General features: G+C 38.1%; 1 protein-coding gene across 1 annotated transcript in view; it reads left to right on the top strand.

Annotated features, from left to right (window-relative positions):
• Positions 1 to 16,018, top strand: part of LOC122073389 (CLP protease regulatory subunit CLPX1, mitochondrial-like) — a 42,707-nt gene that overhangs the window by 2,406 nt on the left and 24,283 nt on the right. Inside the window, exons 3-8 of the mRNA XM_042637970.1 lie at positions 187 to 284; positions 425 to 504; positions 968 to 1,018; positions 11,710 to 11,784; positions 11,868 to 11,945; positions 15,557 to 15,613. Of these exons, the coding sequence (XP_042493904.1) occupies positions 187 to 284; positions 425 to 504; positions 968 to 1,018; positions 11,710 to 11,784; positions 11,868 to 11,945; positions 15,557 to 15,613 (439 nt within the window). The remainder of the gene's footprint in view (positions 1 to 186; positions 285 to 424; positions 505 to 967; positions 1,019 to 11,709; positions 11,785 to 11,867; positions 11,946 to 15,556; positions 15,614 to 16,018) is intronic.

Raw genomic sequence — 16,018 nt, 5'->3', positions numbered from 1 at the left:
GGCTGGCCTTTCAACTTGGTTTTTGGTGCAATAGATCTTTTTCTTTGACTCACGCTGTTGGAGAGAGCTCATTTTTGTTCCTTGAGTTGCAATGGATTCCTAAGCAGTTAGAGTGCTTCTGGAAGTAAGTTCGTTATTGTTGTGCATCACTTGATAGCTGTATATTTTCTTGATTCAAATTTCCAGGTCTGGAGGGGAATCAGGCAACCCTGAACCTGAAAATGATGATGATTCAGTGGAGCTAGAAAAAAGCAATGTCCTCTTGATGGGTCCAACGGGCTCAGGTATGATCAGTGCTTGTGATTCTGGATGACTTGTCTACCATGCAGTAAATTGGTGATATTTCTCACTTTCTTGGTGTTGGTGTGATAACAGACTGCCATGTTTAGATATTTCTGTTCTGACTACATACTTCTGAGTACAGGAAAGACATTACTTGCAAAAACACTGGCTCGTTTTGTGAATGTGCCCTTTGTTATTGCTGATGCAACAACATTGACACAGGCAAGTTCAATTCTTGATCTTTTTACTGTACTATGTTTTGGTGATGATGATGTTTGAATCATCTTAGCTGTCAGCATTCCAAGGTTGAAGATATACTTTTTAGGATTTACCTTTTCAGACTCATGTATTGACCTGTTGTCATGGGAATTTTTTAATATCACCGCGTGGTTTCTTAGCCAAGCCTCTGCGCATAAGGGTCTTGTCTGTGAAAATAATGTAGTAACACTTAAACTTTCATTCATAAAAGAATTCTTTTTAGAGTAATATGAAAAACTTCGGTTTTAGGTAGTGTACAAGTGGTCTGCTGTGGTCACTATCATTAATTCTGCAATATTTTTGGATTGGCTTTGATAGAGTGCTTTGTTACTGCAGTTAGATCATAAATGCTATTCAAATTTTTTATTCAATACTTTTCTTCCTCTCAAAGGTAAAAGCTGTAACAAGTGATCAATTTTTTATTCAGGCAGGTTATGTTGGAGAGGACGTGGAGTCAATATTGTACAAGTTACTTACGGTATGGTTTGCGATTACTGCATGTAATTGTACACACAGGCTTCTTTGTCACTTATTTCTTAATCTTCTGAATATGTACTTCAAATGATTGAATATTCGAATTTATGGTTTATATTGGAGCTCAGGTGCTAAGCAAGAAATTGAGCATAATACAATTTGTTTTATAATTTTGTTACAAATTTCTTTTTTTGGGTGAATGCAAAATTCATTATAAGCATGTGGCTGATTTGTAGTGGTGCGTCAGGTTGACAGCCGGCGTTTATTATAATTAGCCATAACCCGTCAATCTTTTTGCATAGATCCTTGTGCTTGTCCTTGCTTAGAATCCACATGTAATCGACCCCATTAAGTTGGGATAATGTTTTGGATGGACAAAATTCATTACTAAATGGGGGAAAGGAGATACAGGGGACCCCGAAAGGGAAAAAGAAAAATATGGAGGACAAAATTACATGAAAACTAAGCCCAATCCTCTGGGGGAGGTCTGCAGAAGGGAGATGGACAGACCCTAGAGGGTAGGGGACAACAGTATTTTTGTTGCTTGGGGAATCAATACAATAAGCGGAGACTAAAGCGATCTCGATCTTGCTCTTGATATCAACGGAGATGAAAGACCATTTTCTAGAGATTGCGCTCCATACCAATGTGGTTGATAGTGGCACCAATAGCTAGCTTACCGACATCATGGGGAGATTTACCGGCAAAGGACATATCCACCAAGATCCATTCCCTCTTGAATGGTAGAATCTTTCGGCTTCTTGGCTAGTATTTTGCAAGAGCCTTTTCCAAATGGAAGTGGAGAAAAGGCAAGCAAAAATGAGATTATCCATGTCTTCCTGAGCATTCCAGCAGAGACAGCAAGGAGAGACCGGAATCTTACTATGGATGAGGAAAGACTACGTTGGAAGGAAGTTGAAGAGGGCCCGCCAGATAGTTAATCTATGACGAGGGATGTGCCCTTTGAACCACACTAACTTGCGCCAAGGCGATAAGGTCCCACAAGATCTAATGAGTTCCCAAGCCGCTTGCTGAAAAGGCCCAAAGAAGATGCATACCAAACAACATTTTCTCCTCTACCAAGAGACCTTTTGGGAATGGATTAGGCATTCTAGATGGCATCTAACAGGGGAAAGGAGGAATTTTTTTTTTTTTTGGGGGGGGGTGGTGGTGTGGAGGGGTCAATCATTATGCCTAATGATTCTGCAACCATGGACTGCTGAGAGAATCCCGGACTGTAAATTGATCTAGCACCAACTGCGTGTAGGAGAACCCCCATCGGGTGCCAGTGGTCAAGCCAGAGGAAAGAGAAGCCACATCATCAATATGACAGGAAATGGCCCTAGTAGTGATAGGCCTAAGCTAGAAACTTATGCAAGGCCCAGGAAACATCAGAAACAGAAGGGGCCATCCAAATAGAATCATTTCAAAGAGGACGCAAGAAGATCGATTCGACCCAAATACTTTTCTTCTTAGCCTCAAATTTGCTTGAGAATATCGGCTGAACAAAATTGTCACAGATTAATCCCTCTACATTCCTTCACCCTGCATTTAGCTTGTCAACTTTCTTTTGAAATAACGTAGTGAATTTATGGTTTCTGTTACATTTATATGACCTTCATGCATGCTTTAGTCATTTTCTTTAAGATCTGTAGAGAAACGAACCAGGAAGAAGTTTCAACTGTTGGGTTTTTCAATGTTTTCAATCATAATTACTGAACCCATTTAGGATAAATCTAGTGGCTTGATTATAAGGATTGTCCTTCAGGGACTGCTATATTCTGGAATTTAGAGGGTGGCTTTGTGTTGAGAACTTTGGGATGTAAGACATTGATGCAGTTGCATAGACATTAACCCTGTATGCAGCTGCATCAATGTTTCAATTTGGGTAGTTATATTATAGATTGGGCCGATGGCTTGATCTTTCAATTTGGGTCTTAGATTTGAATTTTATTATGTGGAGCAATGTAATTTTATGGTTTTAATACTAATAGTGTAGGATAATATTTGAAAGTTGTTTTAAGAGTGTCATAGTAGCCTTAGTTGATAGAGATATAGTAGTGGGAGACTGGGAGTTATTAGTGTCTTGTGGGGCACATTCCTAGATTTAAGGAATCTTACATGCACACAATTATGGGTACCTAAGGGAGTAGTTTCCTTTTTCAATTAGTCCTTCTTTTGTTATTCAAGTCTTGAATCATGTGTACTGCTGATGCAGACTCGGCTGCACTTGCCTGATTGGACCAACATGACTGGCTTTGGAAAGAGCCAAGAAGAACCGGTTCATCTTAATGTTTTGGTCCAATAAGGGTTGGAAAAAAATTAGTAGCTTATTTTGTTCTTTATTTCGTACCTCTCATTTTCCAAACTTGAATGTAGGAGTTAGGACTCAGTTAGGATCTCTTTCCTTGAACATAGCACCAGAAAGTCAGGAAAATCTCAGCTAAATGGGGTTACTTCTTCTATGGTCATTTTAGGCCTGCCCATAGCTCTTTTAGGCTTTAGCTCCTTCAATCGGAATTCAGATCACTCCTTAATGGGCATCCCCCAGGTCTTCGTTGAACACGGCCATACCGCCTCAAACGAATTTCTTGGAGCTTGTCAATGAACGGGACAACTCCCAATCAGTTCTAATACATTCATTCCTTACCTTATCCTTCCTAGTTTTGCTACAAATCTATCTTAATATCCTCATCTTTGCAACACATAACTTCTCTATATAACTTTCTTAATTGCCCAACATTCTGCCCCATACATCATAGACTATCGTACAATAGTTTTATAGAATTTTCTTTTAAGATTTAAAGGAATACATCGATCACACATTAATTTGAATGGCCCTCTTCATTTCATCCATCCCATAGTTCGAGGTCTCGATTTCGCCTAGGCCAAAAATCGAGTTCTCACCAAATCCTGGTGAAACCATGTATTTTGGGACATGACAACTTCGGAAAACTTGGGGATGGGTTTTGGTGGCCATATGGCCAAGTTAGCCCTTAAAACTTGTCGTCTAACTTAGTTTAGGCCTTTAAAACACAAGGGAAACATTAGATTTTAAAAAAAATCAAACCTAAAATGGTACTTTGATTTTGGACCCTAGGTTGGTAGTCTATGGCGTTGATGAGCTCTACCTTAGGCTATTCCACACACTATCTAGTACTTTTAAGACACATAATTCAAGTAAAAGTGTAAAACAACTTAAATAACTAAATTAAAAGACATAGAAAATGGTATGTATATGGATGACTTACAGTTGGGTGAGATAGGCGAAATCTAGTGAGAAACGTGAGAAATCTCATCGAAATGGAGTTTAAAACATCCTATGACTTGGTTTGGTTTGTCAGAGTTGAAACTGAGAAATGAACTGAAATCTCAGTGAGAAAAATAGATTTTGAGCAAGATATTGTTGTTTTCCAGTATCACCTGTGGTCTCGAGTCTCTTGACTTGCCAAAGCCGAAAAATGAGATTTTAGCGAGATCTCGACGAGACCTCGGACCATGATCCATCCCACTTTAATTCTGTGTGAAATATCATCCTCTATGTCATATTCTTTATTTATAGATGACCCTAGATATCTAAAATAGTTAGTTTGCAGTATCTCTCTTTCCTTAATTTTCACCATATCGTTAGCTGAAGTTGCACATCATATAATCTTTCTTCGATCTTTTAATTCTAAAGACTCTTGTTTCTAAGGTTGATCTCTATAGCTCCAACTTAGCATTCATCCCTGCATTCAAGACAAGGTCTCATGGTGTATGCTCTTCGCCAATGATATCGTGATTGATGCAATCTTAAAATCCAGATTATGGATCTCATATGCAAGTAGGTCCAATGATCAAATCTATGATTTGATTTGAGATAAAGGAAGCATTGTTGAGGGAAAAAATGAGGTAGATGAAGGGGAGGGAAAAGAGATGGGATCCATCTTATTTGGAGGAAGAAGAGAGAAGAAGAGAGTAGAAGAGAAGAGAAAAGAAGTTTGGGATTTGATCAACACCACCAAAAATCTTAATAAAAAACCTCATTCTTTACTCAAGTTATCTTTAATTGACGAGGGGCGCATTACATATATATAGACCTAAAATTCCTAAATTGACCCATAAAAGGACTCCTAATCATTCTCACAAACAATAAAGTAAATAAGCTCAAAACAGATTTCTATCTAATTATAGTATCCTAATCCAAGTTTCAATTTAGGTTTTGAGCCTAGTCGAAACCAAGCTCGAAACTGAAATATTCCGACCGAAACCAAAATAGTCGAAATTGTAACAATTTCAATTACAAGTTTCGAGGCCCAATTGGCCAAATTAGATCGTAAAACTTCTAGGAAACCCTATTTTAGACCCTCTATACACAGTGTGAACCTTAAGATTCTAAAATTAAAGACAACTACAATGGTAGTTTGACTTCAGGGCTTTTTTTGATAGTGATGTAGATCATGAGAGGTTCTAGCACAAGTATTCACACTGCAACAAGCCCAAATCCTAGTTTAATGGGTATATGGACCATAGTTGTCAAGGCAGGCGTCTAGGCGGTTTGCCTGGGGCCTAGGCGACAACGGCCTTGTTGCACTGCATGTTGCCTTCTGTTTCGGCACTTATTTATGCCAAATATCATTCAAGTAATTTGTTATTTACTTAAGATATTATTCATAAATAAGCAAATACCCCCTATTTGAATCCAATAAAAATAGTTTAAAAATCAAATTCTAAAAGGATAAAAAGTCAACCTCCGAGTCCAAGAACAAAAACTGGATTTTGGTTATATGGACGATTTTCAACTTTTAAATGCTAGGATTTTTCTCAATTATGAAAATTTTATAAATTCTATCATGTTAAAACATTGCTAAAAACCAAAAGTCCGGTAAAAAAATATTTTGTTTTGATATTCATAAAATTATTTTCATTCAAGCGATTTTAACAGTATTTGCGCACTTAAAAATAAGTTTGACTGAAGCATTACTTTGTCATTGCAACTCAGATTTAAGTAATCTTAGACTTGTTAGAAAGCTGGTTTTATATTATAACTAATACAAAAAGTCTCATGTAAAAATAAAATCATTTGACCAGTCAAACTTATTATAGAATTAGAGCATTTTTCTAAATGTTGATTTTTTATAACTTAATATGACTTAATGTTAATTTTTTATGATTTGATGTGGCTAAATGTTGATTTTTAATGACTTGATGTGGCTTAATCTTGATTTTTTATGATACAAGGTATATATAACTTACTAAATAATGTTAGAAAATTGAAAAAATAAAAAATAACACTTGTTCTCCTAGTTCGCCTTAAGGCGGGCGCCTTCTCGCCTAAGCGCTTAGACAACCCTCCACCGCCTTGGTTCGCCTTGGCGCCGTGACAACTATGATATGGACCATGGGTTGGTTTTTCATTTTATTTTTTATTTTCTATTATAATGGGCCTATTTTGAAAGCCTACATATGAGGGATAAGTGGCCCATGGGAATTTTAGTTAGTTGTATCTAGTCCTCCAAAGTTGTGAAGTCTTGGGGATATCAATAGGTTCCTGGGGAGGTCAATAGGTTAGTTTTATTGTTAGTTGTGAAAAACCTTGAAAAGGGGTTCGATCGAAGGAAGTTGGGAGAAAGAGGTGGGTGGTGAGATAGGGAGGGTCGATTCTTCTTTGGTCAGAATCGATTTTTTTTTTTTTTTTTTGCTGTTCTCAGTCTCTGTAGAAACCATAATAGAGATGGAAGGGAAGGCATGAGGATCCTTCGGTTTTGATACCAAGTTGATGGAGGGCCTTAGGGAAGAAGGAAAAACTAGAGTAGCAGGGGGAAAATGAGTCACACAGAACACAAATTCCACTAATTCTCATTCAAATAAATTCAAGCTAAGTTGTCCATCGGTTACAGCCTATATATAGGAAAAATGGAGACATGAAATTAGAAACTTAATTGAGTTAGTATCCAACCTAAAGTAGGAAACAAGCATAACAGGAAACTAGTGCAAGGAAGAAGTCCTAACTCCTACGTTCAAGTAAAAGCATGAAATAAAAGACTACTAGGAAACTACTACTTATTTTCAACCCTTGTTGGACTAAAACCTTGGGCTGGACTGGTTCCTCTTGGCTCTTGGCTTCCAAAGCTGGTTATGCTAGTCCAACAAGATAAGTGCAGCCTTATCTGCATCAATTACAACCAAAATACAGAAAATAGGGTATTGCTGACTAAGCGTCCCTATATACAAGAGTTACTGCGGTAAATAGTAAACTAACTACAGTCATCTAAACACTCCCCCCCAAGTTGTTCCGAGTTTATCATACATGCCCAACTTGGAGATAAGAGGATAAAACACTTTGTGGAGGAAAGCCTTGGTAACCACATTAGCTAACTGATTTTCAAACTAATAAAGGATATGCAGATCGTCCCTTGTTCGAGCTTCTCTTTGATGAAGTGCTTATCATTCTCAATATGTTTCGTTCTTTCATGCTAAACAGGATGTTGAGCAATACTGATAGCTGCCTTGTTATCACAATACAACTGCATGGGGCCTTAAAAAACAACTCCAAAATCACACAAGAGGCTTTTAAGCCACATCAACTTACAAATCCCCTGGGCCATTGCACGATACCCAGCTTCAACACTAGAACAAGACACAACGGGCTGCTTCTTGCTTTTTAATGTAACAAGATTGCCCCCAAGAAAGGTACAATACCCAGATGTAGATCTCCAATCATCAACATATCCAACCCAATCATCATCAGTAGAGGCTTTTATCTTCAAGTGCCCATTAATAGAGAAGAGAATACCTTTCCCAGGATCGGACTTCAAATATTTCAAAATATGGTACACAACATCAAGATGGGAAGTCTGGGGATCATAAAGGAAGTGGCTAACAATCCCCACAACATAGGCAATATCAGGGCTAATGTGGGATAAATAGATTAATCAGCCAACAAGTCTCTGGTGCTGTTCTTTATCGCTCAACTCACCCACTGCACTGATGAGTTGATGATTGACCTCCATGGAGCATCTGCAGGTTTGCATCCAAGCATACAAGTCTCTCTAAGGAGATCTAAAACATATTTCTGCTGGGAAATGAAGATATCTTTATTAGATCTTGCAACTTCGATGCCAAGGAAATACCGAAGAGGCTCCAAGTCTTTAGTTTCGAACTCTGCTTTTGCTAGTAGGGCCTTGAGATTGGAGATCTCCTCATCATTGTTCCCAGTAATCACTATATCGTCAACATAGACAATCAGGCAAGTAATCTAGTTACCTTTCCCTTTGATGAATAGGACTGATCTGCTTGACTCTATCTATATCCAAAGCTCTTCATGGCTTTGTGAACCGGCCAAACCATGCCCTAGGAGCTTAGTTGAGACCATACAATGGCTTATTTAACTTGCAGACATGACCAGTAGCGGATGAAGATGTAAAACCAAGAGGGACATCCATATAGATTTCCTCTTCAAGGTCCCCATTGAGGATTGCATTCTTAACATCCAATTGTTGAAGATTCCATCCCAGATTGATAGCAATTGATAGCAATGCGCTGACAGAATTCATCTTTGCAATTGGTGCAAAAGTCTCCCGGTAATCAATCCTATAGGTTTGGTTGAAACCTTTGGCCACTAACTGTGCCTTGTATCCTTTAAAAGTGCCATTGGCCCTTTGCTTGACTGTAAAACCCCATTTGCACGCAACTAATTTCTTCCCTTGAGGGGAAGGGACAAGTTCCCAGGTATCATTTTTGTCTAATGCCAACATTTCCTCAACCATAACAGCCTTCCACTTCAGATCATTGATGGCTTTTTTCCAATGTTGTGGAATAGACATAGAAGACAACGAAGAAATAAAGGCCCTATAGGAGGGAGATAGTGATGGATAAGAAACGAAGTGGGAAATGGGGTGTTGGGTATAGGAACAAACTCCCTTTCGAGCAGCAATGGGACGATTGTCCTCTAAAGGGGCAACAAATACATTATCAAGTACAGGAGAAGTATTACCTGATAGTGGCGGATCCGATGGAGGTGCTGTTGAAGTATATGGTTGGTAACTAGTGGTGCCCTTTTTCTTCGACCTTTAAGTTTAAGTGATCATATCCTTTATGGGTAGAACGGGCGGTGGAATTGGTGGCTCCCCCTGAATATGAGACACATTTATAACTAATGAAAGCTCTTCCTCAAGACTCTCGCCTTGAAGAGGTGATGTGAAATAGGCATTGGATTCATGAAAAGTGACATCCATAGCTACATACAAGCGGTGAGTAGGGGGTGATAACACTTATACCCCTTTTGAGAAGCCGAGTAACAAAGGAACACACACCTTAGAGCACGAGGATCTACTTTGGAGTGGGAAGGGGGGAGTTATGAGCAAAGCAGACACACCCAAAGACCCGGGGAGGGAGAGTAGAAGCATTGGAAGGATCTAGGAGAAAGGAAATAGGAGGCTTAAAGTTAAGCACGCTAGAATGGACCTGATTAATAAGGTGGGATGCAATAAGGACAACATCTCCCCAAAGGTATTTAGTAACCCCAATAGCAAACATGTGAGCACGAGTGACGTCAAGAAGGTGACGGTTCTTGCACTTAGGGATCCCATTCTATTCAGGGGTCCTTACATAGTAAGTCTGCGAGAGGAATGCAATGAGAGTCAAGGTACTGCTGAAAGGTACCATCAATGTATTCCGTGACATTATCACTATGAAGGACCTGAATAGTAGCATTGAACTGTGTATGAATCATGGCATGGAAAGACTGGAAAGAAGCAAATGCCATGGACTTACTATGAAGAAGATACATCCAAGTATCAATAAAAGTAATAAACCAACGAAATCCATTTCTATCAATAGTTTGATAAGGACCCCATAAGTCAAAATGAATAATAGAAAACGAAAAATCACTTTTATATTAGTTAGGGGATAAGAGTTGCGTGTATGTCTAGCAAACTCAAATATATCACACTGAAGCTGTTCTAAACCACAGTGCTCAACTAAATCAAATGACAGTGCCACTAGTGGAGTTGAGAGAGAGCGTTGTCTGACCGAAGAGTAAGTGCTGAAACAGGGGAAGGCGTAGCTGACAGAGAATCCAAGTAGTAGAGCCCATCATGGACCCGACCATACCCAATCGTTGCATTTGTCACTAGATCCTAAAACAGACAATGAGTAGGAAAAAGGGAATAGAACAGTTCAACTCCATAGTCAAATGATAAATTGAAAGCAAATTAGCACACAGTTTAGGAACATGAAGAACAGAAGGAAGAGAAATAGTGGGAGAACAAGATATAGGACCTTTACCAGAGATATGAGACAGGAACTACTAGCTATATGTATGTTATCCCAACCAGAACAAGGATTATAAGTATGGAAGACCTCGGAATTACTTGTCATACAATCGGTAGCACCTGAGTCAAGTAACTATAAGGAGAAGTAGGGGAAGAAACAAGGAAGGTACTTGAATTAGCAAGATTGGACACAGGAGGAGAGGTAGGATTGGTGCCTAACTGTGCCATTAATTTCTTAAGAGCAACCATTTGATCCAGAGAGAATGGTGCAGTAGTAGAGGTTCTGTCAGCTGTTTCATATAGATGTGCCTGGGATCCTTGCTTTCCAGATTTGCTATTGCGACCACCTATGGGATGACTATAGAGCTTCTGACAAGTTTCCTTGGTATGGCGAGGGCGACATTGAACAGGCTCACGAGCAGGGGTAGTCCCTTTAGAGGAGTCCTCAAGAGCAAGAGTGGCCAACAATGCTGAATGAATAGGAACTTTGGGGGCACTATGACAGAGTTACGATCCTCAGATTGAACCATGTTATATGCTTGTAGGAGAATTGAAAAAGTGTCACGGCTCAGATTCTTCACCCCTTACCTGATCATACTCAGGGTTTAGAATTTCTAAAAATCCATATACCTGTTCCATCTCTCTCTCCTTTTGGAAAGTGCCAGCATCAACATGGCAAACCATAGGGACCGGATGATAGAAATCCATCTGTTGCCAAGAGTGCATAAGGCCGAATAATAAGAAGTAAGGGACAAATCCTTTTGGGTGGTGGAATGAATAGTATGGTGGATCTCTGAGCATATCTCCGATGCGATACGATACCCTCTGATACATATCTTAAATTTAGTCGATCGATACGATGACTGATACCGATACTTTAATCCTTGAAATTAGTCGTGCATGGAACGAGGTTTAGTCTACCATGCTAGACTAGGAGGCGAGGGCCCCTAAGAACGGAGAAGAAAACCAAAAAAAAAAGGGAAGGAGAAATTAGGGTTTTTGGCTTTTGATACCAAGTTGAGTTGAGAACCTGAGGTTTGAGAATCAGTTGACTTGTCAGTAATGATAGGTATCATTCTTATATAAGAAGGTTACAACCAAAATAAGGAAAATAGGGTATCATTGACTAAGCGTCCCTATCTACAAGAGTTACTACAGTAAATAGTAAATAACCACAGTAAATTGTAAACTAACTACGGTCATCTCAACAAGTTGTGATTTGTGTGCACATCACATTTTGCATACCGATATCTCTTTTTATTTACATTTTGAAGCACATATTGATTGATGTACTTCCTCTAATCTCTTCCCCTATAATTTAAATGTGATACTGTTTCATGGTTCATGGCTTCATGTAATTTTAAAATGTTCCAGTCTCAATTGTCATTCTGATTGCCCTTTCAATATTCACAATTTTTATTCTGTTAAACTTGGTATTCAGGTTGCTGAGTTCAATGTGCAAGCTGCTCAACAAGGAATAGTCTACATTGATGAAGTTGATAAGATAACTAAGAAGGTCGTTTAATGACTGACACAGTAATAGGTTGGTTAGATAACTATACCCAAAGGATCAGAATTTGTTATTTTTTTTTCCTGCAGGCTGAGAGCTTAAACATTAGCAGGGATGTATCCGGTGAAGGTGTTCAGCAGGCATTACTAAAAATGCTTGAAGGAACTGTGAGTGCATCGTCATTACACTGTTTCTGTCATTTGTTTAAACTAAATGAGTTAACTACTTCTCTATTTTTCTTTAGCCAATCTTTGGAGTAGAAATACTTGTGGGTGTTCCATCTGTGTTTTATTTTCAGTTACTTGTACTGATTTGTTAGTGGATCAGAGACCAAAGGAAATTTATAACGATAAACTATAGAGATGGATCCGTATTTTACATATTTTGGGATAATATTAAGGGTTTAAAGATTTCTCTTTGCATGTGATTTATTCTTAAGAATATATGACTATGTATTTTTGGTGGGTTGATGACAAACACGGTTGTTTTGCTTCTGTGGTAGTTGCTCTGTGCCTCTGTCATGTGGTCCAATAGGTTGAAGAATTCTTATATGAATGTGTATTCAAATCATAAATATGTGCATGACTGGGATCAGGTTGAGCATGGTTGTTTTGATCTGCCTTCACAACTACGAAACTGCTTTCCTATATTCTTGTTTTATTGGAAAAAGAATGGTTAATAATTCATACATTTCCATCGTTGATCATTAAATGCGGTTCCTGTGTCTGAAAATTTAGTTTCTGGACATTCCCACCAGATCTGTTTTCTAGAGAATTAAGAAAATGATAATCCATTAGAGTACTCAATCATTATCTTCTTTCTCAATGCCCTGTCCAAATGTGATGAAATCATTTAGTTTCTGGACATTCCCACCAGATCTGTTTTCTAGAGAATTAAGAAAATGATAATCTGTTAGAGTACTCGATCATTATCTTCTTTCTCAATGCCCTGTCCAAATGTGATCAAATCATTCACCTGCACCACTGGCACACATTCACACCCTCTCTGTCAATGGCTTTTATGACCTGTGTCAAAATCATTTGATGTGGGACTCTCCTTTGTGGAATCTCCTTGCTAGCGCTAGAATCCGTTAGATGCTGTAATTATGCTTTAGCTCTACTATTTCTGTAACTTGTAATTTTAATTTTCTTGGTCTTGCTGCTTGTTAATCTTAGTACCTTCATCTTGTTTATACTCTATTTAGGTACGTCTTCTTTTTCTTGAATTGAAAGAATATTGGGGTCCTATTGATATGCAGGGCCACAGACAATTAACAATCCAATGAAAGCACAACTAACAGGTACAATTAGCTGGTTCTAATTGGTGCCAGAGATAATTAAACTAAGAAAAATGTTGCCGTACCAGAAATCTGAATGAGTTGTCCTTTTGTCAAAATATAATCTCCTCTTGAACCATGTTTCTAGTGTCTATCTTCTGCTACAGAATCTGATGCCTTGTCTGGTACTGGACCTGTTGGCAATCTGCTGTTGTAAGATACAGCCTATAGTGGCCTGTAAGGATTCTATCATTCCTTTTCTCCAAGATGGTTGAAGGAGTGGTAATGAGAAGAAATATTAGCCTCTATTAAAAGAACATAGTTGCGACCTGGTGGTCAAGCAGTCGAAACAGCCTTTTGACATTCTCAGGGTAAGGCTGCATAGTTCCCCCCCCCCCCCCCGGGGAGCTCGCACATGTGGGAGCTTTGTGCACCGGGTACGCCCCCCATTTTTTTTAAAGGTACACAATGCTAGAACGAGTCAATTTCAACTATATCATTCAGAATAACCCAATCAAAACCAGACAAGCTGAGGAGGTGACAAATTCTTGGAGTAGTGGCATAGTGAATTAACAAAGGGGATCAAATAACTCTCAGAACATCTTCACGGAAAATGTGATGCAGAACCATAGAAGCCATCTGAATTTCCTTTTCCAACCTTAGCTGTTATCTTTTTACTGGAAATCTCTGAAGCAAATGCCTTAAATTTGAGAGGGTTGGGATTTTTCCAGTGATTTTAGTGGAAATAAACCCTCTCTTTCCCAGAATAAAATACAGGAGTAAATACCACCGTGAGATGGTTCCTTCCTACTCTAATAGGAACTAACGTACCACTTAGACAATGTAACAAATGATCAACAGTCTTAAGTTTTAGAGTCTAAATCCTTGCTGGGAGGAATGCTCTTTTTTGACAGAATTCTTCTTTTTCGCTCATTTTCTAATGAGAAAGATCCACCATACTTTCTACTCCATTCCATTTCTGAGAAAGAGGGAAGGATACAAAATTTTCTTCGACCAATCATTTTATTTCTTAATGCTTTGCAAACCTAATTGTGTCAATCTTTTTAAATATCTGTTCCTCTATTAGGTTTGACGTGAAATGAAGGATTTTAGAGTTAAAACTGTTAAAGCACAATATGCATGTTACAAACTTACAAGACAGGATATTTAATGTTGATATCTGTATCTGTGACCTGGGCTTGGTGACATGTGTTGTTCGGTCCCAGTTTCTCATAATTCATATCCTTGTCTGTATTTGGTCCTTTAATGTTGCATGAGGTTTGTGCAATAGTGATGTGATTGTATTTCTGTAGAAAATAATTATTATGGGATTCTTTGCCATTCACTTGGAAGTTGAAGATGAATTAACTATTCATTAAGTGGAAACTTCCATTGAACCGTCAATAGCCTCTATATATTGGATGAAATTACTTCATATTTTTTATCAAATGAATTTTGAGCTGTTGCTTATGATAAAGACTCAACAGACCACCTCTCTCAAAGATTTAATACAAGTAATTTCTAATGCTACAATAATGTATGAATTACTGTAAACCTAGAAAAATTATTATGTGAATGCTTAATTCTTGATGTATATGAAGGATTATTAGTCAATTTTTTTGGAGTTCTCTATTTTAATTTACAAAAATTTGTGTAAGGTACTACTACTGTTGGTAAGAGGAGTTGGGATCCATGTGCTACTTATTAGATACTTTTGTTTTTCAGATGCTTTTCTGTAGTTATTTCCATGTAACCTAGTATTTAGTAGTTTAAGATCAAATTGTATTTGCTGATGGTAATGTGTATGTGCATAGAATAGGTATTTTAAACCTTGATTACTCTCTGAAGCCAATGGTTTTGTGGGAATTACACATATCAAGGGTCAACGGTTTGAAATTTTGATGAAGTCGATTTGCTATTTGTAGGCTGTTCAATGACAGTCTACCACTGTTTGCAGTTTTGTTAGCTTTTTTCTGAATGCTTCAATAGTTAGTTCACCTATAGATTTGGTATTGGCAGGAATCCTTTAGAACAGTGTGCTTGTAGGGATAATCTCACACCTTGGTACGTAAGGTTTTGTGGTCTTTTCCGTGGGGTTTGTTTGTATTGTTTTGCTAGGCAATAGCGTGTCAGGAGTTTGGAGCTTGGGGTTTTGCAGGGTAAGGGCTTTTACGGGCTTGGTTTTTATTCTTTACTGTTGTTTGTAGGGGCTTGAATGGTTGGTTTTCTTGTAGCCTGGAGACCTTGTCTTGAGAGGCTTGGTATCTTTCCGTTCTTTCTTCTTTCCTCTAATATTTTCTTCTTGGTAAATAAAAATAATATTCTTTAATGGATCCTCTTCTGGTTTGATATGTCTCTTGTTTTCTAAGTATATACATGGCTTCCAATCTTAGTCTTCCACCGATGGAAAACTTAATATTTGTTGCTTCCACTAGTAAGTTCTAAGACTATGTATGCGACTATACTTTTGATTTATCTGAAGTATAACAAATTCTTGGCCAGATAGTGAATGTCCCTGAGAAGGGAGCTCGCAAGCATCCTCGTGGTGATAACATTCAGGTACACTTCCTAATGCAATTAAGTATTTACACTTATTTCGGAACAGTGTGTGACACACACACACACACACACACACACACACACACACAGAGGGTAGTTGCTAGTCTTTGAGTACATTAGAGGCTGAATATGAATGATTATTTCCATCTAAACTTCGCTGAATATATGAAATTTCTGGCTTTTGTTTTCCCCTTTTTCGGTCTAAGTTATTCTTTTCTTCCTTTCTCTGACATCTTTCGGTTATGTTATTAATTTTGTCTTCAGTTTGTGCATTTTTTTTTTGTCAGTCTATAGCAGATATAATTGAGGTCCCTATATGGCTATATGTTTAATGATTCATAAGATTTACAAAACTGCGCAGGTTTGGGAATTAGGGTTCTAATGTTTTTTTTTTTTGGATGAATA

Source organism: Macadamia integrifolia, chromosome 3, assembly GCF_013358625.1.
Source record: "Macadamia integrifolia cultivar HAES 741 chromosome 3, SCU_Mint_v3, whole genome shotgun sequence".
Lineage (NCBI taxonomy): Eukaryota > Viridiplantae > Streptophyta > Magnoliopsida > Proteales > Proteaceae > Macadamia > Macadamia integrifolia.
This window is presented reverse-complemented; position numbering and strand designations above follow the sequence as displayed.